Source organism: Dermacentor andersoni, chromosome 10 (genome assembly GCF_023375885.2).
Source record: "Dermacentor andersoni chromosome 10, qqDerAnde1_hic_scaffold, whole genome shotgun sequence".
In the NCBI taxonomy this organism is placed as follows: Eukaryota; Metazoa; Arthropoda; class Arachnida; order Ixodida; family Ixodidae; genus Dermacentor; species Dermacentor andersoni.
The window spans coordinates 42,596,741-42,623,485 of record NC_092823.1 but is presented as its reverse complement, the minus strand read 5'-3'; the positions used below and the strand labels follow the sequence as shown (position 1 = coordinate 42,623,485).

Here is a 26,745-nt window from a genome sequence, read left to right as displayed (position 1 = left end):
CCGACAAGGAGTTACGTCAGCGCTTGACAAAAAAAAAAAACAAGAAAAGATTGTTGCAGCTGCCAAACAACCTTACCACGGCTTTGCCTTCGGCCAGAAATCATAGCTTCAGCGCAGCGCACTGCAGTGGCTATGCCACAAACACAAACTCATTTCTGAGACTTTTTCGTAGCAGTCCCTTCGCTGCTTTCTGCTTTCGTAGGTAAGCGGCCATAATCAAATTCCAAACTCTCGGCCGTCCAGTATCGGCACCCCGGGCAAATGGAGGCGAACGCCGGCAAGACGACACGGCGCCTGGAGTTAACGGGCAACGCCACTGCAGTCGGGCGAGCGGGTCCAAGGTCTGAAACACTGATACATTCCAGCGCAGCATTTTTGTTTTCGCTCTATAGCCTGTTCTGGCGGCTGCGAGTCGGCGATGCCGCACGGTAACACCACACGCGGAGCCCTGCATTGTGCTTTATTTTACGTCCTTGCTACCAGACGGGCTCCGCCGTCTGCTAATGGCTGCCCTCGGTCGTTCCGCTTGATTGGCCAAGCGCAAAGTGACGTCACGCCTCAGGTGTCTTTAGGAAACGAGCGAGGCGCTCAGCGACGGGTGGGTTTTCTTTGGTCAGCGCACGTCGCACGCTGTTATTACGCTTTCGTTTTGTTCGTTTTTGTTTGTTTGTTTCTTCTTTCGTTCTGTCTTGGAGTCAGCCGCTTTTTGAGAGCTCTTCTTTCGTGAGCGGATCTTTCTGGAGCGTGAAGCTTCGGCTCGGGACAGTCGACAGTCTGGCTTTGAAAGAATGAGAGGTATCGGAACGAAACTGTTGCGAAGAGCAGTAGGTGACTGTGACTTGGCTTGGCTTTCTTTGTTTCTTTCTTGTGTGCGTTTACTGTACAATTGGAACTGCAACCTAAACTGATCGCCGGCCTAAAGCAAAAAAAAAGCAAATAAAAGGAAAGCGAGGATCGGCAAGACGCACGTGAACGACAACGAATTGGCGCCTACGTACACCTTCCTTCCCGTATGTGCTCCTCTTTATTTTGAGCTTAGAATGTGTAAACATGTCGCACCAGTGACGCCGAAGCTGAACCCAAAACCCATTTACCGTTTCAGTGATGAACTGGGTGAAACGGCTGAAGCTCGTCTTTACTGTTTTCGTACCGTGAAGTCCACGAGACGTTAGCGAAGGGTCGCTTCGTTCCTTCCACTCTGTCCTGCAGTTCAATAGAGGCAATCGATGTTGCCAGTCCTTGCAGGAAGAACATCCACGCGTTAGTATTTCCAGTCACTGTGTATGCTATACGGGCAATGTATATTCTGCTGCTGCGTCATTGATAAGACAGAAGCAAGTTGTCAATAATGCGACGACAGAACTAACACTAATGTGGCGGTGCTCGAATAAGATGCTGATCTATTTTACTGCAGTATGAGTTACCAGCGCAGTAAGGCTTTACGTAGCGTAAATGTGGTGGAACTAAGGGGCTGTGTTGCACAAGACGACATGTACGGACCACTCCTCAATCTAACACCTGAGTTTATTTGGCGTGCTGACACATTTTTTTGGAGATAAAGTAACGTGCGAGTCCGGCGTGTTTCACGCGCACATTTTTCTTTGTCCCAACGTAGTTTGACCGCACGATCTTAATGCGTGAAATGTTGTCATCTTCCCTGAACCCTTTGTTGCTTACTATCTTCGTCCATTCAATATAACAAGCTCCACCTTCGCTTTATTGGTGTTAATATCTCCCCAATAAATTGTTGTCATATTGCCGGCCTCGTTTGCTTTCCTCCATAGAATTCTCCCCGCAAGCAATGAAGCTGAGAATGTTAGCCGTAGTCATGTTGTGCTGCACTCTGAGCATACAGAGCCCTCCCTGTGCCACCTGAGTGGTGGCGCCGGTGTAGAGAATGCCAGATTAGGCGAGCTGCAACTCGTTTGCACAGGAAAGAACACAAACAGAAAGAAAATGACAAGAAAGAAAGACAAGAGCCGGTGTAGGAGTGAAGCAGAACATACAGTTGTGCCCAGTACCGAGACAGCAAGTCAAAAAAGAAAGGGAGAGGGGTTCCTGTAAGTGGCGAGAGGCGTATGCAAAGATGTGTAGTTTGCGATGAAGAGTTCCATGAAGCTTTCTTTAGAGCATGAAATAGGCCGTTTTGGCATGAGTATACTAGTACGTTATGTTAAAGCAATCGGCTTCTTTAATTTTATACTGGTTCTCAGCAGTGAAAGTAGATGGGGAATGCTATCTGTAATATTGTCCAGAGCCGGCGTGTGTACCCAAGGCACAAGACCCCTAAGCAAACACAAGTTCTCTTCCAGGAACCTTTAAGCAGCGGACGAGGCAGCGCAAGAGACCGGTCCTTCCATTTCAGTCACTTTCTCTTATTTAAACTCCGCCAAACGCAACATAAGAATAAAAAAAGCTAGAGAAAAGCTATTTAACATGTGAGCAATATAATAAAAGTGGCGGAATGCATTGCGCGCTCGAAATACAGGAAACCAAAATTTCGCAGAAAGTGTAAGTGATAGTAGGTGATAAGATTCTACCCCCACGAACACTGGGTCAGCTGAAGCCATGCACTGGAACCATGTCTCTCACTCACTGCGCTGTCGCTTTACTCGTTCTGTAAGTGCGCAAACCATAAGTGATACGAGCGACATAGAAACAAGGTGTGTGACTAGCAGTAAATTATGGAAAGAAAGATAAGTAAATTACGTTACAGGCACACATTGCAAAGCCCAATGTGGCTCATGGTTCGGAATCGCGCAGGAGGCGTCGTAACTCGAACCGTGTACAAGCTGCCTTCGAGAGACAGCGAACTCAGCTTGGCATGGCTATGGTCAGTGGCACAAGGATATCTTTTGTTGTTAATACGAAGGCGCTGTTCATACCGTCCAGAGGAACTTGATAGCAGCCAATAAGCAAAGTTCGCGTCTAACTGTTTTTTCAGTAATAAAATACTAGCTCGAAACACAGAGCAACAATTACTGCCTGCTTTAAAACGTGGTGCTTTACCAACGTCAAGACCGTAACCCGAAACTGTGCCCTCTCTCTTTCTCTCCTCTCACTCTATTTCCTTCACTATACCCCTTCGCCCGGAGCAGGGTAGCAAACCGGAAGTGCAGTTAACCTCCCTTCTCTTCTATTTCTCTCTCTCTCTCTCGTAAGGGGTAAGATCGAATTGTTAAACGAAAACGAATGAAGTTCTTTATGGGGGACCCTTTGTGGCAAACAAAACACGACAACAGCTGCGACCTGCGACACGAAAGCTGCGCGAAAGGAACTTTAGTAGCTATATCTATGTCAAACTCTGACGTTATATGTTTCGGTGCGCACAAGGTGGTCAGAATTCCTTCAATTTTCAACTAAGCTAAGATTTCTTTAAACACAGGTGTAGTTTTATCTTGCTGTCGTTCACAGTAAAAAAAAAAAAAAACTTTGCAGCCTTGAGTGCAATCGTGAGGCATGGGAAGAACCAGCACCGTTAAGGGCGCGAACATTTTTTGACTATGCACTACGCGCCGTTGGAGGAACACCTGTGAGCCTTGCATGGCGCGGTAAACTTTGGCGACGCCGAAGACACGCCCGTTAAGTAGAGTAACCACCCTGTTTCCTCTCGGGAACATGGAACAACGAGGAGCGCAAAGCAGTCGCTTTATCAATGTTTGTTAAGGCGAACGCGGGGCCAGCCGCGCGGAAACAAGCTTCTTTTTTTTTTCAAGTAGACAACAAAATGGCGACGGAATGAGCGTTCTTCAAGGGGCCTTGCACCGCCATTTTGTGGCCGGTGACAATGAACGCTTGATGGCGCCTCGCCTTTCGGCGTCTCGGCGCGTGCCCTTGTCACGCCAGTCGTGAAGAGAAAAAAAGGAATACCGAGAGAAATGTTGCCGCAGAAGGGTTTTGTATACGGCGGCTCGACAAAAGAGTTTCCTGCCGCAGAAAGGTCGCGCCTCCGTTGCTGGGGGTTCCGGAGCGTCGTCTTCCATCTCTAACTCGCCTTCGCCACTAAATATGAGCGAAGTGCGGACCAGAAGTGAACAGAGGAACAACAGTACGCAGAATTGTTGAGAACGCAGCGGGTGTCTTTGAAGAAGCTCAAACCGAACAAGAGAAAGAGAGGGGGGGTCTTAAAGGAAAATCGGAGGGAGGAGATCTGCTTGGTAGGCGTATAGTAACACGCCTACCGTGTTACTACAGGTGAAAACAGATGCGAAACGCAATGATACAAACAATATACACCGTGCACGTAACACACGCACGATATACAAGAAACACATCGCAACATATAGACCGTTTCATCGGGCGAGGAGGACAGGGCACGCGGAGAGCTTTTCCTCCTCTCTGGCTTGGGCGATCCGGCGCGGCACTGCTTGAATGTATTGCTGTCGCGTGCTTCGGAACGATTTCGAGATGTTTTAGACCTTACTTTGTAAATTTTACGCCATGTTCGTGAATGTAAGGTCGTCAGGGAAGCCTTTCGGTGCATCGGTAGCTGCTGTAGGCAGAAATGTGTCTTGGGGTCGCAAAAATGTGACGCGCATAATCAGCCGCGGTGTCCGCGCATTATCAGTCGCGGTGCGTGTATGTGTTGTTTACTATAGTGCTTACATCGATTTTAATTCAACAAAGAAAACCGGCGTCTCTGTATTACCAGGATTAAATAATAAATCAGCTCACTGTCAGGTCGATTGGCGTAGGGAGTAAAACATAAGAGCGCATGCTCGTGCACGGCCAACCTAAGGCAACCACGAAACATCTGAGCGGCAGGCGCTATCAAGTATTTGTGATACATTGGCATCGTTCTGACGTATTTCAAGCCTAGTATGCTTGAAATTGCCATATGTCTACGCCAGCCTTGCTGCATGAGGCCCATGGCGCTGCTCAACACCGCGATCCCTGCGGTTGGTGAGCCAGCACGATACATATATAAGCTGTGTGCTTCGGCATTGCTTTTTTGGCCTGTATACAGCCATAATATATGAGAGGGTTCGCCTAAAAAGAATGCGATGGCTGTTTTTGAGGGCAAAATTTCAGTAATACGTGTGAGTGCGTCGTAGAGAACTGAACGAACACAACTGAAAAAAAATTCGGTTATCATCCTCTTTCTCCAAAAAGCAAGAGAAAACGGGCTAACGCTGCACAACGTTTATAAATATATAACCGCTGATGCCATATGCTTGGACCATGCGCTATATAGAAGAAAGATATTTGTAATCCAGCACCTACTACTGCTTAGGACGCTCGCGCAGTTCGTTAACGGTCGCTTTGCTGGACAAGCTTAATTCAGACTGTAAGGTATGCTGCGATTACTAGCCAAGACTATTTTATTCATGGGTGGAAACCTCATCCATACAACCAAGTAGTCACGCAATGTAGCCAGCTGCGAACAGTTTGAACGCTTGTCAAAATATAACAGCACAGCTCCTATCGTAGCAGAACGGTACCCACGCTATTACGATCATCGCGTATGTTTCATGGCTCCTAAACCGCAGCTTAGAAATAGAGGATAATACTGCAATAAGGTCACAGTAGTGATTGGAACATTCAGAAATACACAATTTATCTCCGAGGCTGATTGTAGGCTCAAATATGCGCGCGCACATCGCGCTGCGTGTTCCGTCCACCTCAACGCCAGCAGAAATTCCGGCCATGACGCCTTAAACCACTTCAGCACGTCTCACAGAAGCGTTTACCACGTAGAAGACGCACGTCATACTAAACAGACCGCTCGACCGCGAAAACAAACGCCAGAACCTACCGCCGAGCGTATACCTGCCATGCAAAAGACCGCTTTCACCCAAGCCAGTATGGCACTGCTCATAGGCGGCGCCACTGCATTCACAATATGGCGGCGCCTACGAAAAGACGGTCTATATAACATACAACCCATCCATGGCCGAGTGGGTAGGCCGACTTACGCAAAGGAACGGGGTTTCAAAAGCTATTGAAAAAGAAAATCCAATTTTTTTCTTGCGCAACTTCAAATCCGCGTCCTTTTCTGCACAAGAATCATTTATTTGACTCCGTGCGATGCGAGTTCTTCCCGAAAAGTGACACATTCAAATACCGATACGGCGGTCTTGCGCCCCTCCCCCCCCTCGTTCTTATCCTTCGGCCAAATGTAGCCGTGGGCAGCTAAGAATGCTCCGAAACAGTGGAACCTAATTCTCTTACGGATTTAGGGGGAATAAAACAGTTGGTCTGGCAAGAAGTAAACTGAAGAAAGAAAGCAAAGGCATCAATCTTTATGACGGGAACTCCATATCTCGTCGGGGACGTCTGAACGATGCCTTCATTGACAAGCTCCACAACTACTGTGGTTTGGTCATTAGGAGAAACACAGGCAGCTTGGAGGACACGAGAAACCCTCTCCGGGCGACATGTTTCCATATAGCATCAACAGATACTAATCCATCTCGCGGCCTTTGCCCGAAAGACACACACCTTTTGCAACTGTATAAAATTAGAATTTACACCTGGCACAAATTCTACAAAGCCCACTTGAATGGTGAACCGTATGCCCATAAGGAACACCTTCCAGCAGCTGTTCTTGAGGCTGTCAGCAGCTAGCCCAGCCCAAAGTGCTTGCTAAATGCCTCCATGAGAAAACGCGAACCCCAGCGAGTCTTTCAATAATGCCATGTGGCAGCGGGCTCAAAGAAATGTATCTCTTGGACAACAAAACGCTGAAAATATACATGCTTGATGCGTCTGCGTAGGTTTAATGGTGACAGTATAGCCACGGTTAATGCGCTGAACCTCATTTGGAATTTCACCACGGTGCTACACATTGCAAAGGCTATGCGACATTGACCTGTGTCGACAGTACTTCGCTGACGGGGCTGCACAGCAGGCGACAAGAGGGGCTCGGAAGGCAGGACGTCTAACCACAAGAAGAAAAAAAAAGAGACTTTTCTGACGTGTATCTGGCTGGTTACTATTAAAAAGGCCCGTCAATTAGCTGTATTTATTCGTTGTAGTTTTGTAATAAAGACCTTTTTTATTTTAAACGCTATTATCTCAAAAAAGCATACTTCTTTTATGCATTTGTTCCTTTATCTTAGCAACTGCAGATGCTAGGGACATCATTTTCAGCCAGTATTTACATCACAGACTGGGGAATATGCTGAATCGGAGTTATTTTTGTATAATGAAGTACTTTTCTACAACACGACACTTAATGCCTAGTACTGAGTGATAATTAGGCACATGCAGTAAAAAAATCTAACAATGAAAGTGTATGGCAATTATTCAGGGAAAAATCTGATACAGTAAAAAGAGGAAACGCTTCCGACCACAATGATCTCATAAGAGTTATTGCAACTCCTACAGTTACGTAGAAAGAGGTACGTAAACATCACCTAGAGAGAGAGAGAGAAGAATACAGGAAGGCAGGGATATTAACCAGTCAATAGTCTGGTTGGCTACCCTACACTGGGGGATGGGAGAAGGGGAAGAGAAAGAAGGGAGAGAGAAGGTGTAGGTACGTGTACGGACAGCACTTCAGTTAAAGACGCTCGGCAAACCAGAAGTTCTGAGAAAACACAAAAGTGTCTTCACTGCCTTCTGAGCCGATGATCGGTCGGGACGGTGCTCTAATATTGTCTGTTCACTCAGAGGACGATCATCTAGTTTCCTCAATGTGTTGGACAAAGACTGTCTTTGTGCTTGAAATTGAGGATAATGGCACAATAGGTGGTCAATGTTCTCCTCGCATCCGCAAACATCACATGCAGGACTATCAGCCATTCCAATTAGTGCTGATTAGGCATTGGTGAAGGCCACTCCAAGCCATAACCGACACAGAAGAGACGCTTCACGCCGGTGCACACCGGCTGGAGGTCTGAGTTGAAGTGACGGGTTTAGTCTGTGCAGCCTTGTGCGCCTTGTATGTACGGTATTCCACTCTGCTAAGGAGATCGTGCGTGCCAGAATGCCAAGTTGTCTCGCGGCGTCGGTCCTTGAGAGCGGAATGGGGACGCCGCGGTCTTCTTGGTTTGACGTCCGAGCTGCCTTATCGGCGTCATCATTACCAATGATACCGCAATGACCTGGTATCCACTGAAAAGAGATATCATGGCCTTTTTCTCTTAAGTGATGTCCGCGATTTCGCACGTGAGCTGATCGTGAGTTCCATGTCGGAGAAATGACTGCACACATTGCAAGGCCGGCCTTGAATAGCAGAAGACTGCCCATTTTCTAGGACTTTCAGTATTTATCACTTGAAGCGCGTCGCGGAGAGCCGCGAGCTCTGCAGCTGTAGACGTAGTGACATGGGAAGTCTTGAACCGCTCGGTTATTCTCATTGTTGGTATAACTACAGCGCCGCCGGAACTGGTTGATGTAGTTGATCCATCAGTGTAGACGTGTGTGCAGTCGCTGTATTTCTCGCACAAGAGAAGTAAAGTAAGTTGCTTGAGCGCTGATGATGGCAAGTCCGACTTTTTCTGAAGTCCTGGGATTGTAAGGTTCACTTGAGTACGGCGCATACACCATGGAGGAATAGAAAGCCTTGCCGCAGGTGCGTAACCTGACCCGAAAGAGGCACGGTGCGCAAAGACAGTCGCACTGAATGTCGTGTGGGGCCTATCTACTGGGAGACTTGCTAGGTGGTGGGTAGGGGTCCGGGCGAAGTGTCTTATGTGCACACGCATTGTTTCAATGCTAATGTGCGTTCTAATAGTGAAATCTTGAGCAACTGCAATAACTTCAGTCGTTGACGCACTCCGCGGTAGACCGAGACATATCTTGAGTGCTTGGGCTTGGATACTTTGGATTATGTTCAGGTTAGTTCTGCAGGTGTTGGACATGACCGGTAGGCTGTACCGCAGGAATCCAATAAAGAGGACCCTGTACAGTTGCAGCATAGAGTGTATTGGCACTCCCCAGGTCTTTCCTGCAAGGAACTTAAACATATGGCAAATTCCTGTCAGGCATTTTTTCACAAAACATCACCTAAAATACACGGCAGCTATAGGGCCTACCCTGTTCCCTTGGGGCCGATTTACGCTCGAGCCGCCCATCGCCGCTAGCCACACCGCACGCTTGCGATCGCACAAAAAATTGCACATATCCAGCACTTGTGCACAAATTACCATTTACACTGTGTGCACTGTGTATACCTTACACATTGTAAACCGAAATTTGTACACAAGTGTTTGATACGTGCAATCTTTCGCGCGACCGCACGCGTGTGGTGCGGCTTGCGGCGATTGGCGGCTCGAGCGTAAATCGGCCCTCACACGCACTCCGCACGGCCTACCGCACGCGTAAGACGTGCGGTAGACTCCACGTGCCGCGCGCACGTGTTCAGAAATTTCGGTTTACACTCACTCCGTCCGCACGAGCAATATGCAGTCGAGCGCCTCTAGAACGAACACCAACACGACGAAATGACCGTTATAACGAAGGAATAGTTCTTTCCCAGTTCTATTGTGAGCTTCGCGGTTCGCGACCTTTACAACGAAGTCTCCTGTATAACAAACGATTTCGGATATTCGGAAAACTTCGTTGCAAAGGCGCTCGACTGTAAACCGAAATTTTCGCACCTGTGTGCGACATGTGCGGCTTTTCCGGATGTCTTACGTGTGTTGCAGGCACGCGGAAGGCTGTGCGGATTAAGCGTAAGCCGGTCCTCAGGTGCCCGTCTAGGGTGCGAGAAGTGCGGGTTGGATACCGACCATCGGAACCCACGTGTTTATAAGACGGGTACAGGCTGGCCCCAGGCCAGGCGTCTGGCTTGTGCGCTTCAGTGCGTAGGTACGTCTCGGTAAATAGTAAACTGAACAGTGCATGTTTACTACAAGGGTGCCGGCACTTATCTTAAAACTGGAGCTATAGTTTCGAAATTTTTTCCAAGTATGTGCCTCGTGAACAATTGTTACATTGACAGTGTGCCCAAAGGTAACTGTTTCAAAAGCTGACTTTTGAAATGTTGATAAGTCTTTATTTATGACATTCTCTTTTCTTGAGCAAGTAAGGTTCACTTCCACGAGTAATCCAAGACCAACGCGGAGATATGCGCTACATGAACACATGCGAAAGATTCTGCAGTACCCCCTTTATTACAAGATGAACGTCCACCAACTTACAGCTGTCCTGCAATTCTGCTAACGCTTAAGAAAAAAAAAAGTACGATTCCGTGACAACGATCAAGAAATCTCGTACACAGTATGAGCGTCTTGCACTGAGCGATTAATCACTTGAAGGATCCATACTAATCCGGAGGAAACGGACATCAGCGCAAAGTAAAAGCAACGAAGTATGGCAATTCTCTTCATGCGAACTACAGACCCACAAACGCTGCAACGTATTTAGAGGTCGCATTGCGTTGTTCCTTTTATTTAATACCTCCCCCCCCCCCTTTTTTTTTTCGATTTCCCGCATGGCTGTCTCGGCTCTGCTTTGTCAGGCGTTCTTCGCAAGCGTGTCACTATAGCGCCGAAAATATGAAGGCTCTCTTCCTTTCCGTCTTTCTTGCGGCTGGCCTTGCCCCACATCAAAAGACAAGACAGGCAGGCGCGCACTCTCCGAAGGAAACGCCCGCCTTGCCAGCATGGGGGCGACGAAAAAAACCGGAGTTTCTTGGACGGAGCAATAAACTCTCCCGGCGGAGCGGTTATGCGGGTATAGCGACGGCATTATGGCGTTTTATTCATTGAGAAGCGCGGTAGCGAAAGCGGGAGATGCGCTGGCAAGCACTTTTTTTTTTTTTTCGTTGCGTAACGAACTTGCGCAACACTGCATTCTATATTGAGTTTTTATTTCCTTAACTTATTTCTTTTTTGCGTTTATGCTCCTCGTGAATGCTTGACTTTATAGGGCTGCTAACATTGTGTGCTTGGAAGAGCCGTAAATAATTTTACGCCGTCTGCCGCAGCGTTCCAGTGATACTCGGAAGAAAGTGAATTTGGCGCAACCGTCTCTACTCGTCATTCTCTTTTCTTTGTAAACCTTCACTCGTCTTGATGGAGAGAAGGAGATTGCTAGGTCGTGGTCGGCAAAAAACGTATTTCGGGTGGCAAGACATCACAGCGAGATATGCGGCGTAGAAGATTTATTTTGTCGAAAATTCGCTTAAGGACGTTTCTGAACGTCGCTTAGCTTACAGCTAAAATTGGAGCAATCTCTTAAAACATCGCCTCAGTTTGGGCAGGCCATTTTGCGAGCTTATAAAAAAGAAAACGTCCAAAAATGGGCGGAGTAACCTTGAAAATAGCGTATACGCGCCTGATGAGCTCTTGCTGCCATTTCGTTTTTCTGGGAAAGGCGGCAACGCTATTAAGGCCAACAGCATCGCTGTGTCCATCGGCGCCTGTGCGCTACCATAACAGCGCAATGTGAACAGGCTCCGCATATATCGGAGCGCGACAACCTCCTTCTTCCAACCGCATATGCACACGCAAAAAGTGCTCATCCCGTGTTCCTGCTTCGTGCTTGTGTTATTATTGCGCTATGTTTCCCAGTTTGTATGTATCCCACCAACACGCCCAAACTTCTTCCCTGCTAAAGTGATCAAGGCGTCGGTGCCACTGTGCTCAGGAGCAATGATTGCGCTGTGTGGACGATAAAATCAACGCACATGCACACACACGTACACGTATGCGTATATATATATATATATATAACGTCTGCTTCTGATCATTGCATGCGACGAAGTGACTGCGCATCGCGGAGCATACGTCTAGGCACTGTTGGCTAACTCTAATTAGAACAGGGAGGTGGGCTGGTTACTTCCTGCATTAACCAACCCTAAAGCATAGAGCTCGCACGAAAGGTCACGTTTCTCGTTTCTGACGGGAAAAGCAAGCCTGCGAGCCGTTACGGCCGGGTGATGCGACCATCGTGAAGGACAAAGCCGAAAGGCCTACAGGCGTATTTCCTAAACCTCGATAGCTTCCTAAATATGCGCGTACACGTTACCCGATTTGTTTCTTCTGAAAAAAAGAAAGAAAGAAGAAAAGCCTGTGCGCTTCTTCGTTGACGTGCCCCCTTTCTTTCTTTCTTTTTTTTTTTTTGCCCTATACCACTGCCGGGAGTCGGAAAGCCCAACGCTGAAACTGCGCTACGTTGTGACGCCACACTCTTGTTTGACTTGGCGAAGAGTATCCCGTTTCTTTGAGAGCGGTGAAAAACACGGGCAAACGTACCGGCGAGTAAAGCGAAAGCCGTACCGACAGGCGTTGTCGCCAAAGCTTTTTTTTTTTTCTCAGCGCGGAAGTAGCAAGGCGGGACAAACAAGAGAACGTGTTTGCTCTCCGATTCACTGTGCACTGTAGCTGCTGACTATGCAGGGCTGCTGCACTTGCTGTTCGGTGCAAATATTTACCGCTACTGAAGTAGGAAACCTTGCAGCGTTCACACTTGACTGTCCAATGAAGGAGTTAAAGCGTTTATCTTTTATCTATCTATCTATCTATCTATCTATCTATCTATCTATCTATCTATCTATCTATCTATCTATCTATCTATCTATCTATCTATCTATCTATCTATCTATCTATCTATCTATCTGTCTGTCTGTCTGTCTGTCTGTCTGTCTGTCTGTCTGTCTGTCTGTCTGTCTGTCTGTCTGTCTGTCTGTCTGTCTGTCTGTCTATCTATCTATCTATCTATCTATCTATCTATCTATCTATCTATCTATCTATCTATCTATCTATCTATCTATCTATCTATCTATCTATCTATCTATCTATCTATCTATCTATCTATCTATCTATCTATCTATCTATCTATCTATCTATCTATCTATCTATCTATCTATCTATCTATCTATCTATCTATCTATCTATCTATCTATCTCCTTTCTTTCCAACTTTACTATTTTATTTCTCTTTACTGGCGGCAAACCGTGCACAGGAAGTAAAAGCAAACCAGAATGTCTGGTGTGCGTAATTGAGACCGTTAATACGGCAACGAAAAGCGTTGTTTTGCGCACACTACGTCCGCAAAGTCAGGGCTTTTCGTCAATTTCCTTCGCGTACTCTGCGGTTATTTGACCAAGGCACTTGAGACGAACCGAGAACTTTGCTCTTAGGCAGCTGGTGTCAGACAACGGCGTACGGGAGGGGGGGGGGGGGGGGAGGGGGGGCATCTGAGGCAGACGGCAGGCTGGAAATTTTGTGACTGGTTTCCTTTAGTCAACGCTGTCGTCATGGGCCCTCGGTGTGAGATGCTGCAGCCTTTATTTGAAACTAAAGGAGGCCCCTTGTGGGGTAAATGAAAGAGAAACTTTATCGAACCAAATAGTTGACGTTTGATCAACAGTAGTCGCAAAAGCGTAGTGTTTTCGAGAGTGCAAGGTTAACCGGCACAATACCAACTGCTTCAGAAACTTTCACCAGCCGTGGACGTTGAGCTTTGCAGTTTAAAAGACACGACCTTATTTAAGAATGTAAAGGCATTCTTTCGCGCACAATGAATACGTAGGTCTTTGGTAAAAAGCTAACATAGTGTACAATACCCAAATGTGTAGAATATGCAGGATAATATTCAGGACATCGTTTAAGCAGATTCTTGGACGTTCTTATCAAATGACACAATATACTTTAATATAACATACAAATATTTTCAAAGTACTATGTTGAGGCCATAAGGGGCTTAAGGAGTTAGAACACTTGAGCGAGGACCAAACCTGCGTCTTAAATAATCTGATTCAAGAGGATCTTTCCTACAGTAATTCTGACTTCTCTCAGCTCGCATGAAACCGATAATTTTTACTAAATGTGTGTCTAGGACAAGTTGGCGTCGTGGCCGATGACTATTATTTCTATTGTAATGTTCTTGGGATCAATTCTTTTTCTACCCTCCTTATTTATTTGTTTTCCTTTCATTACATTCACAGTTTACGTATTCCCGATGCATGGCTTTATTGTTTCTTGTGCACGAACGCACACGACCAACCCATTATGAAAAGGAACACTTCGTCTGTCTTGAACCAGCGATTCTTAGAACCGTGCGAGACAGAACCTGACTCCCTGCTATATGTTACGCTGTTCACCTGTTTAGGGATCACCCTCATGGAACTTTTCTCATCACGAGTATTCAGAAGAATAAAATACAGGCTCTTTGCGCAAATTCGGTGCTCCCCTTCATAGTGGCGCATATTCTCCAGCTTGACACCCGCCGTGGTTGTTTAGTGGCTATCGTGTTGGGCTGCTAAGCACATCCTCAACTTCGTCCTTATGGCTCTAGACGGCTACGTGGCTTTGCGAAGGGATAATCCTTAAGAGAGCACAGCCTCATGGATAATTAAAAAGACATCGTTAAAATTGTCGGATGGCAGGATTTGAACACCGGGTCTCTAGCACAGAAACCTGATATCGAAACCACAAGTGGAAGCACTGCAATAGCAACGATTATACGTGCTTGCAGTGCCTTATTGCCTTCTGCATTGAAAAAAAGTGTAAATCTCTTTGAAATTTAGGCCAATTTAAGCCCCGATAAATCGCCATAAACGAAGCCACAAGCACGTCTGAAGCCCCAAGCGCGAAGACAGACAAATCCACGTACTGCACATCATTCCTTTGTTGGATGAACGATCGCCATCGACAGAGTTCACTCCAGCAGTAATTGTACGAAACTCTCTGAATACACGTTGCATGTCTCTGTCGCCAGCTCTCATATCCGCGAGGGTGCGGAGCAAAGCCGTGTACCTGGCGCCGGCCATCAAACTCTTTGCGAAAAGGCTTATGGAGTCGAGAGAATGAGCGCTGATGAACACGTAGCTATAGGTTCCAGTGCAGTGCCATACTGCTGTGACTCAGAGCTGTACGCGCTCGCCTCGACGCTGAACCATTTACGCCGTCCGGTCGCAGGATTTTTGTTTTTCCTAAGGGCAAATCGGCACTAGGGAGCCCTCGACAACCATGAATGGGCGCATTGCCTGTTGATTTCTTTTTTTTTTTTTTTCGCTCGTCGGACTGTACCAAAGGAACACGGGGATCTACGGGGTCTACAAGGCACCAGAGTTCATGTGTGCTGTGACGTCACCTGCAAGCGCTCTTGATGGGCAGCGCAGTGATGTTTGTTGATGTATAAACGCAGTTCCAGTGGGTCGCGTGAAAGGTCGGATTGAACGAAACGGAACCGGTAGCGTCTGCAAGAAGTAGTCGCCGAGCGGGCAGAAATCTTCGCGACAGTCCTCTTGTCGCTGTATGAAGACAACATATTGCTACAACAACCTACGAAGGCAACACATAGTTACGAAAGTTCACGGGGCGTTACGGATGACCCGAGACAAAGATGCACGCCGTTGGTTGATGCGATTACTGAGAATGTTTTTAATGAAGTTACTGGAAGTGAGGCTTATTCCCCAACAGAAATAAAAACAACGTGGAAAGCCGCGAAGAAAAAAAAAGCACGAAGGCAAAGAACTTTATCCGGCACAGAAAACTTAATACCCGCATAATTATTTGCTGCTTATATTGGGTACCCACTTTCACGACGTTCTTCTGCTGACCGCCAATCCCGTGGTCTGACAATTTCGCTATACAGAGAGAGGTGTTGCGGAACTTTAGTTTTCATCCGAGACAGCAACTACGACTAAAGTTCATCTACCTACTTTGTGCAATCACCATTCCAATTAAACCAAAGCCTCGCTGCGTCATGAAGCAATAAAGGAAATGAAGGCGCCCACGGTGGTTGCGGCAGACTAGTCATCTGGTTCATTCCCACATTATCGCTGGTGCGCAGCGGTGACGTATGCACCACTGTGGTCAAGGCTTCGATGTGCTAGTTTCCAGACACCACGGTCACGGTATCCGTGCCATCGGCATGCACAGTAACTCATGTTTCTGGCCACTCGAGCTTAGAAACGCCAATATTTCGAAAGTTTTCTCGAGAACTTCAATGTTGTGAAGTGCATCCCACTGCTGGCACAAGAGAGAGAGAAACATTTATTAAGTTTGTGGCTTATGAAGGTTTAGATGCTGTGGTGGAGGCGCTTGAGATCGACATCCCGGCCCTTCGGTTTCTCATCAATAAAAGTTTATTCTTGTATCTCTCTCTCTCTCCTCCTCTTCCGTCATCCTCTCTCTCTGCAGCGGCTGTGAGTGAGGAGGATGGCAGTCGCCTTTCTTGCCGGTGCTCACGCCGCTGGAGATAACATGCATGCGATGGATCGGCTGATATGTACGCCCGTGAGCAAAAGTATACTGACCAGGGATTGCGCGATAAAGCCGATATTTTTTTCATCTGCCTGTGAGTGCAACTTGAAATTGAAGACCGCAGTCAAAACTTGGCACTGCGAACTTTCCAGTGCACTCGTCGATTTCAGTTTATGCATGTTAATTACAAAAAGAAAATGTAGTTTTTTAGGCGAAAGCTTTTCTAGGCTCATGGTGAAGTTTGTGTCAGCCGACCTGACCGCGAGTGTGTCCGCCGAAGCGTCATCACGCCATATGAAGACAGATTAAAGACAGATTAAATAATGAAAAATGATTGATAGTGGCAGTTGGTGAATGATAACGTTATAATAGAGATAGGTAGGTTAATAATGAATAGTAATGACTATAATGACTCCGAAAGGACCAATATGAGTAACGACGGCTTGTAATAACCACAATTGATTAGAAATGTCTAGAAATGGCTAGTAATGAGAAGTAATGACTAAAATGACTACTAATGACTTGTAATGACTACTAATGACTACGAAATGACCAATATGTCTAACGACAACTTGTAACGACTACAGTTCATTACAAATGACTAAAAATGCTCAGTAATGACCAGCAATGACTAATCATGACTGAAATGACGTGTAATGAATACAAATGACTACGAAATGACCAATAAAAGAAAGAATGAATAAAATAAACATTTGTGAACAAACAAACCTTGGAGTAATTGTAGTCATTGTACTAAGTAGTAGTACGGAGACGAACAAAGAGGCAAACAGAAAGAAAGAAAGAAAGAAAGAAAGGAAAAGAAACAGATAATGAAAATAGTCAAACATAACACTTAAACAGAAATACGTAAAAAGAAGGGGTAATATAAGAAGGAAACCGAAATAGGTAAAGAGAAAGAGGCAAACATAAGAAGGAAAAGAAACGAAGTATGACAAAGAAAGAAACAGACGGAACGAAATAAGAAGGAATAGGTGAAGGGAAGAAGGAAAGAGAAAGTCAAAGAAGAGAAAGAGGAAATGAAAGAAGAGAAGGAGAAAAGGCAAAGAAAGAGAGGCGGATGATAAGAGGAGGAAGAGTAGGCTTTCGCCGTTCACCTCTTACGAGAGATCTTAAAAGGCCCTGTAATTTTGTTTAGCTACTCTGTGGTCCGTCTACTTTTGCTCACGGGTGTACAACCACCTCTATACTACCGCTACTTAAGTGCTGGTTAACGGCTCCGTTCTCTATGGAATCGCACAATGCAACAATGAAAGCTACCTAAACATCCTCACTGCAGCAAATACACTCTTTCGAGCGCATCATTCATTTAACGAAGCGAATAGCTTTGTAGAAGCAATCCGCTATTTGCTTACATTGACAATCATCGTCGATGGTTTCTGTGCAATATTTACAAGCCTTACAGCAAACACCGGAGAGATATAAAGAAGTTACGACAAGTTAGGCCTACTAATTCGTTTTGTCTGTCAAAAAAAAAAAAGAATATGCAGATACAACCTACATGTCCGAATCTGTGCGAACCGAAGCTTTCGTTGAGCGGTTACTCAAATGCTAAAAAGCCAAATTGCGGATGCCTACAACTGTCTTTACTGTCATCTAATGCAACGTGTAATCTCGTGCAATGCATATGTTCATGTGCCGTACCATTCGCAACTTTATTGCGACGCAGTGATTACGTTTATGCGCCGCGTCAGCGTTCGCGATCAAAGCCGAAATGCAAACAGCAGCAGTTTCACGCGAACACACACTGCGAGGCGTCGACGCAGTCACGGCACGATTACATAGGTGACGCTTGTCGAGGGAAGAATGGTGAAAACAGATGTATGCTGAGAGACGTACGATTAATTAAGATTGATCAAGATTAAGACACGGGTAGATGGGATCGACTACGATATTTCTTTTTTTTTTTCGTTACACTCCTGCCTCCATGGCCTAATGGAGGCCGGCGCGGGCGCACATGCATGCTGTCGCACGAATGTGGTCTCGTGCGCACCATGCGATCACGTGATACGCGGCTTGAATCACGTGCCTAGGCATTCGGCAATGCATCCGCATCCGCGGCCAGGAAAGCCCAGGCATGTTCGCGAGGAAAGCTCCGTTTTATTAAACAAACTGGGTTTTGCTACGGTATGGCTCGGTCTTAATGCTCGCGAGTGCAACAGTTGTTTTTTCTTTTTGTATTCCACATAGCTTTTTCACGAAGCGGAGGAGCCTACCGCAGATGCGCGCAGAGAGATATGTGCGTGCGCGTGCTTGAGAATGATACGAGAGGCGAAAGTTTCACCGCACTGCACCAACTTCATAGTCTATAACCAACTTCACGCCTTGGGCATATTGGCGTCTCTTCTGTTATATTACAACATTTAAAAAGCCATACATGGTTTTTTCATTGTGGGAGTCGGTCAATATTTAAACGTGTGTCGCACACACGAACGTACCAGGAGTTCAGCGGTAGGTGGAGGTCACTGAGATCGGTGTTTTTGGTAGGTTTGACAGCAGCCAATGCCGGCGTTATCGGATGGGAAGGAAACGTGCCAGTATTGTCGTGCTTCGTTCTGACGCTTCTCGCAAGAAAAAAATGTGCAGGAATGTGCTTAATTTCACACGCTTTTGTCATGTGCCGTCATCTCTCTACAAACGCTTGCATAAGTAGGCACACACACACACACACACACACACACACAAAAAACGCTATAACTCGAATATTCAATAAAACTATATACTGCGTGAGTTTCCGGCAGAAACCTATAAGACATTCATATGATTCAATATCACATGTTCTTTTTATATTAGTAGCCATGTTGCTTTCAGGTTCTTAAGAAAGCAATGTTTCTATTAATGGGCGACGATTGGAGGGGACAATTATAGAATACGACAATCGTAGTTCATGGGCATAAAGGACAAGAGCACATATCACTCAAGTTTTCTAGCAGCAAGTGAGTAAATGTGGCCGTTAGAAAAAAAGGTAAGATGGCATACCATTTCATTAATACCAAATACCTGATACACAAGAACCATACCTGGAGACTATAGTCTGAGGAAAGAACTTAAAGTATATCCGTGAAGTGTGTCTTGAACTCACTAACTACCACGAGCACGGCCTCAAGTTGATACGGACATTCCAATTTCTCGACTCGCATTTCTAATGCGACTGAAATCACACGTACCCGGCGACCTTCCTACTACCACGAGCGAACTTTACTTGCCTACATAACCTGTAGCGCTAGGGGAACCCAAAATACGCGCGCTTTGCCAAGAAAAATTGTCTATTAATCGCCGGCTCATTCGGGCCAGTCAACCCGTCGTCAGCGACGTCATCATATCGCGCCTGCGGAGGCCTTGCCCAGCGCTCGGAGTACGTACGGTCCACTCGCGTGCCCGCTTGGACGGACGTAGCGCGGAATGGGCGCAGCGTCGAGAGCGGGGCTACACCGGCCGAACGTCGCTGGCGCGAGCTGACGGCGGCGGTCATCAGTGCTGCGAGGTCGTACTCTCAATCGCGGCAGCCGTGGCGCGGAGTCGCTGACACAGGAATTCCGGAGCGCGCACGTGAGAGCGCCTAGAAATGAACAAGAAAGAAAGAAAGAAGGATAGAAGAGAGAGAGGGAGAAATGCGCAGACAACAGGCAAGTATTGCGCAGAAATGCACGCTTGCGCGCTCAAGAATACAGGGGCCTTGCGGGAAACGACGGTGTCTGCGTGCAAAAAAAAGAACAAAGTGAGAGAGATAGACATAGAGAGAGAGAGAAGAAGAGAGAGAAAACACAAACTATGGAAAAAAAACTGAAGGGGTGTGGGGTTGGGAGGCCAGGAACCCAAGTGTGGGAGAAATGACTGTTCCTAATGGCTCTCCGAGGAAGGATCATTTGGGAAAGAAGGGAGGCGGCGAACTCTCAGGAGGCCGCTGGCATTGCTTTACAGATGGAGAAGGAGGAGCGGAGGGAAAGGGAGCGTGAGGGTCCTACAGTATATTCACGACTTATCCTTTCTTTTCGCTTGTTTCGCTCGCGCTGATCTCTACATACACATGCGATTCTCGGAGACGCATGCACCATATGATTCGAAACCAGCCGGCAGAATCTGGCTGGAGAATCTTGCGGACCGGGAAGTCGTTTAGGAAGCGACGGTTTGCGTAAGGCGGTGAAGAAAATGAGATGAAGTTAGCGAATAGGCGTGCGTCGCGGCAAGCGGTGCTATGTAATAGTTATGGAACCGGCAAAGCGAAACTTTACATCATGCTAGATTGCAGAGTTCAAAGTGATTACTTGAAGATGCTCGTTCTCGCAGCATCCCTGCTGGGCTAGACATTGTCGGTGTTCTTTCCTTTAAAAAAAGCGCAGGTTTCTTACACTGTTTTGTTTTATTAAATGGTAATGACACCTTTATTCTCCTCATCGCGTGTCTTTCCCGCGTGGCTAATTTATTATTAATGTACAGTAATTGCATCCCTAAAACATGAACATTAGTAGAGGTAGGGAAAGCGATACCCTGCACCTCCACCAATTCTAAAGTCAGTGACGCTTCCGCAAGCGATCGAAACAGGCCAAGAGTTAGCAGTCCTAGCTCTTGGCGCCACCAACCAGAGCTCGAGTATGAGTCGAAGCGACGACAATGTGCGCACCGCTGCTTGCGTCTTTCTCCCCAGCAAGGAAACGGAAACCCGAAGCTTCAGCAGTGTCTGGTCCGGCAGGCCCTTAACATCGCTACGGCCATTGGAGCCCCAGATTAGGGGCCCGACCTACCAAAGCTATGGCCGCAAAAAAGTAATCTCCCCCCCCTCTCTCTTTCTTTCTACACTGCGATATGTAACGTAATGTTACGCTTTGAAGTTGAAGGAAGAGGACATCCAATTGTGTGTTTTTTAGGTTAAATCCTGCGACTTTTCTGGATTACTTTTAGACAACCGATGATGGTTTCAAAAGACCATCCACTCGATCATGATTAATACGGGCACTACGGGCGCGGTGTTCTTTCAATATGCATGAGTGTATTTACGACTAGGGTGTCATAATCGCATATCTGCTGAATATTCTACGATGGATCACGTTCATGTCATCAATCGTGTAATTGAGAAATCTGGGGAGTAAAATCAACCTCTCCATAATGGATTTCATACATTGTGAAAAAGTATTTGATTCAGTACAGGTACCAGCAGTCATGGAGGCATTGCGTAATTAAGGAGCACGGAAGGCGTACGTGAATATATCGGGAATTATCTGCAAGGATTTCACAGCTACCTGGCTTCTCCACAAGAAAAGTATAATATTACCAGTCGAGAAAGGAGTTAGACAAGGAGACACAATCTCTCCAATGCTATTTACTGCATAATTATAGGAAGTGTTCAAGCTATTAGACAGGGAAGGCTTAGGAGTGAGAATCAACGGCGAATATCTCAGCAACCTTCGGTTTGCTGCGGACATCGCCCTGTTGAGCAACATTGAGGATGAACGACAACAAATTATTGAGGACTTTAGCGAGAAAGTATAACATAGGGTTGAATATTAATATGCAGGAGACACAGGTAATGTTCAATAGCTTGGAAAGGAAAGAAGAATTTGTTATCACCAGTCAGCGTTTAAAGTTCTTGCAGGAGTTTGTTCATCTGTGTCAATTGCTCACAGGAGACGAATAAATTTACAGAAGAATAAAAATGGGTTGGTGCGCATTCGGCAGACATCGCCAGATTTTGAATGGAAGCTTACCACTATTGTTGAAAAAGAAAGGTGTACAATCGATGCACTCTACCGGTGCTAGCATATGGGGTAGAAATTTGGAGGTTGACAAAGAAGCTCGAGAATAAGTTAAGGACCGCGCAAACAGCGATGGAATGAAAAATGTAAGGCGTAACGTTAAGAGACAGCAAGAGAGCGGTGTGGACCAGAAAGCAAACGGAGATAGCCAATGTTCTAATTAACATAAAGAGGACAAAATTGAGCTGGGCAGGCCATGTGATGCGTAGGGCAGATAAGTGGTAGACCATTAGAGAGAGAAATTGGTGCCAAGGGTAGGGAAGCCCAGTCGAAGACGGCTGAAAATTATCTGGGGTTGTGAAATTAGGACATTTGCAGAAGTCGGAATCAGCTAGCACAAGACAGGGGTAATTGGAGATCGGTAGGAGGGGGGTGGGGGTGGGCTTCTTCCTGCAGTGGACATAAAACAATGGGCCGATGACGGCCTGCGTGTACCTTACGCTAAACTAAAACTAAACTGCGCGGGTTCTCAAGTTTCGAATCTGCACTGCGGTCAGTGAGGGAGAACGCAGTCTGAGGGGTTCAGGATTAAATTTGACCCACCTGGAGTGCATTTACGTGCCCCCAAAGTGCGGCACACAAGTGCTATTTCCCATTTCCTATTTCGAGAGTCCAACCCACGACTTCGTGCTCAGCAACACAACGACACAGCCACTGATGCCACCACGACGGGTACATACACTACGTATTTTTTGCTTTGTTAATCTGTACATATATGTGTATATGTATGCAAGCTTGTGCAAATAGAGATCTCCTCAGTCATGGAAGGCTTAGTTCCACTCCTCTTCTGTAGACCACTCTAGACTTATTCTTTTACACTGTGCCTCATTGCTGAAGCATGCCGAAGTCTAGTTCAGTAGGTGGCAACATTTTCGTTTATATTTTATTTTATTTAATAAACAACACCTGAATCTTTTTCACTCATTCAGTTAGAATGGTATTTGTTATTACTGCAGTAAATGCGAGGCCTAATTGTCTCACAGTTATGAGGTCAGAACGCGGCGACGCCGACTATGTCTGCTTCAGGTAGCGCGTTCCATAATTTCACGCAAACCTTCGATATTCTTTCTTGCTTTTTGCCCCCGCGCAGTAAAGCTTTGTCGAATTCTGTGACTCAATTTTTGTTCCTTAAAAACAAGCTGAAATGTTTGTTTCGCGCATGTCGAGTGATCGCGTCACAGAGCTGCGAACACCATTGCACATAATAGTACTTTTGTAAGAAAAGCACCGTTATCGAAAATAACGGCACGTTTTCTTGAGGGAAACACCATTGATGTATATATCGGAGTTTATGAAGGCTGCTTTGACGTTCGAAAACCCCTTGAGGCATGAGGCCAAGTTGAAAACTCAATTTCTTTTCAAAATGCCAATTTGTTGTTGTACTTATTATTTGTTTGGTTGGGTGTACAATTATTCGAGGAGAATTTTGCAGAAAAAGATTTGTTGCTATGTTCTGTCGTTCAAAAGATATCGCGACAAATGTCACCCTACCCGGCAACTGTGCGACCGGAGCTGAAAGTGCCTGTCTCGCGTGAAACATAAGAGTACCCGAATTCTGCAGTTTTCCTTTTTTTTTGTTATTTCGCGTTAATATTATGTGTAAACAAGTACTAATGCACTGAGGGCATTTCCAGCTTTCTTTTTTTAAAATCTTTAACAAACGTTGATTCCCACAAGGAGGACGCGCTTCATTTGACACCCATTCTTTACGTTCTGGAGGTGCTTCACGGACGTCAAAGGAGCAGCGGCTTGTCTTGTTTAGCGGTGTTTACAGGCTGTCGTCTTCTCTTTCACACTGGTGGTCACAGTGTGGGGTAGCTCAGAGCGCAGAGGGGAGAAAAACAAATGTTTTCTGATAATCAACACAGAGACGTCACAGTGCGCGACAGACCCGGCGTCGCAGTACAGGACAAGACACGTTACAAATATGGGGGGATTTAAGCTCTCCTGAGTGTACTTAGTGCGCGATGTAGTTCTTTGAAACACTTTTTTTGTTTATTTTCCCGAAACTTTTCTTTTGCCATCCTTCCATGCGCGAACAAACGTAGCCCCCCCCCCCTTTTTTTTTTTGTTAATAAACATCTTTAGTGCAACCTTGCCCACCTATTTGTCACGTTGTTTGGTGTGCAATGAACCACAATAAGTAAATTCATGCATCAGGTTTTGATATGACTCAGTTTTATAGCAGGGTGTGCAAATTGGAAAAGTATCTTTTTTGTTATTTAATCACTGTACACCAAGTATTCAGTGGATCTTATTAGTTTCGATGCATTTCACAGCTCAAGGGCTCTCTATATTGATGCCAAAAATGGTTTTGCTGCGATGAGGCAAATTAAAGCTATAAGCGTTGCGTTCGACCTACATTGTAAAAAAATGTTCTTACACACATTATTAGGCTGTCGTCTGCCTACAAGAGTATTCTCGTAACATAGACTAGTATTCTGTACTGATTATCTCCTTCTAAATTTCTTTGCAATCATGCATTAAGGGTTCAAACTGGTGCGCAGCGTAAAAGCAACAGAAAGATTTTAGTGACTGGCAAATTGAAAAGTCATAGTGGTCGCCCCGGTCTATGACATCACAGCGAGTTGGTGCAGCAATGTGGCGCTGGCGTCCGCCTTTAGATATTAGGCTGTTTTCCATGGACACCATACCTTCACTTTTGGTAAGAGTGAGTTGTATCACATCACTGAAACATGGCATACGACCATGGCTTAATCAGTTCTTTGGCGTCCAGGAGGCTGCTTTTTATTCATGGCATCGAACGAAACTACTTTACATCAACACAGGGCAAGTTTTTCAAGATTTACCAAGTTCTTTATCGTAGATGCCTCAGCTTATGCAAGCAACGATGGTATTCTCAAGAAAAATTATGCCGCGGGTACGAATCCTAAAACGTACGGCTCAGGGCAGCTCCTTTTTACTTCTTGACATCTTGAGAAGATAGTTGACTGTTATGATCGCGTACCGTCAAGAGGGTAGTTTGTGAACACTGACATTGTCCTACAGCGCTGTGTACAAAAACATTTAGGGTTCTGGTAAATGAAAAATAGCGATTTCAATTCAATTTATATAGAAAACGTAGGTTGGACAGTAAAATACATTCATTGCATGCACAGGACATATAGGTGCATTTTTGCATTGCTATCCTGATCAAGACTTGAACAGAAGCTCCAGACATCAACGATAGAAACCAGCTCCAACCTAAAACACCACAACGCCCGGTGGCTCTTTCGAGACTGTGGCTATCCTCGCAGAACCTTTTCGTCAGATAAGCGCATGCCAAGAAGGTACTATTTACACGACAGGTCACGAATGTGATCGATACTCACTCCACAGGGAGCAGAAGAACCAGACGAGTTTTAAATCCATCCTCCGCTTCTCACGTTGTCGTATCTTCGGTGAAGGGTACTCGGCTGCACCAGAACGTCTGCTGTACTCCTTCTCGACTGCCTCGATTCCGGATAATCGCACAAAACAGGAAGCTTGGGAGCAGAAGTGTTCGATGTTTCTTTCTTTTCTTCTAAGGCGAGCTGACCACAAGGCTTCAATCGCGCGCGCTCACACACGCACTCAACTTCGCCGCACCACGGGAGGTTTGAAAGCCAGCCGCAACTGGCAGTACCCGCAGGGCGATGTCAAAACGTAACCGCTGCCCCGACGTTCGAAACGACCGTGTTCAACGGCACCACCTGTGCATTTGCCGCAGCCGTCGACTCTTCCGAGTTCGGTCGAGCGCACCTCCACAAACTTCCGCCCAGCCTTCCCGCTCTGTGGCAGCGCAAGCGCGACGTTCGTTCGCGATGTGGAACGGTGGATTGACGTTCCCGAAACGCGGAGCCCGCCGTGAATGCCTCTACTGCCGCCAGAAGACCTGCCTGCACGCCTGCGCGTTCACGGGGGGGGCCAACAATCACGCGCACTCCCTTGCCCTCTTCCTCTGAAGTCTCCTCTCCCTCAACTCCACAACGCCATTTCTACGCTCGCGCGCTTGAGCGCCATTTTCTTTGTGCGTTCACCAAGTCACGTGACGAAACAGGCTCGCTCGGTCGCTCTCACCTCTCGATGAGAGTGTGAGGCACCCGTGAACCGTGCGCTCTGCTCACGGTGGGGGTGCGCGTGATTTTGCTACGACGGGGGCACGTTTCTTGCACTTCGCTTGGCGCTCTGCTTTTAAAAAGCGTTTTCCAGCGTTTGTTCCGCGTTTCGCCGCCTTCCATGTGTCGCCCATTTTTATTTTCGTTTCGTGTTCCTTTCTTTCTACCTGACAAGTCTCATTTTTTCGTCACGCAAAGAAAATGGCGGTAGTATTTTGTGTTGAGAGTGTGTTTTTTCGTCTGCTCCACGCGACGTTCGTCTGCCGCTCCTCTCGCTTTTCCGTCTGCTCCCAGCAGTGTCACGTCGCGCCGTCTGGCGTCCAATCCGGAAAGTCTGTTCTACCTAGATAGTTACGGGCTCTTGGCTGCGTCTCCGTTATCGCGTGAATGCCTCGAGTTCATTGTGCCGGGCCAGGTGTGCCCGAATTCGAACTAGTCTAGCGCATGACTTTTCCTGCGAGCGATGGTCGCCGTTGGAAGATATGTTCATTTTTCTTCACGCGATCCTATACATACTCTCAGTGTACCAATGTTCGTTGAGTATTATCTTTTTCTTATGTAGCGTGAAATAACGCATCGCTTCCACGGTTAAGAAGCGAAGCTCAAACACGTCGCGCTACGCATTCGCAGTTGGAGCTGCGGCGCGCCTTCTTTACCCGGAAGCACAGCTGGCTGTTTCGTCGTTTGGGAAATGTATGTACAAATGCATAAAGGATCTCCGCGGGAAAAATATCCAGACCCTGCGACCAGGGCGTCCGTGAACTTGTGAGCGCGCCG

General features: G+C 46.4%; 1 protein-coding gene across 1 annotated transcript in view; it reads right to left on the bottom strand.

Moving 5' to 3' along the window:
* The window catches only part of LOC126546287 (uncharacterized), a 62,600-nt gene extending 36,808 nt beyond the window's left edge, over nucleotides 1-25,792 (bottom strand). The window contains exon 1 of the mRNA XM_050194452.3: nucleotides 25,204-25,792. Within this exon, the coding sequence (XP_050050409.1) occupies nucleotides 25,204-25,243 (40 nt within the window). The 5' untranslated portion in view covers nucleotides 25,244-25,792. The remainder of the gene's footprint in view (nucleotides 1-25,203) is intronic.
* Between the last annotated feature and the right edge of the window lie 953 nt (nucleotides 25,793-26,745).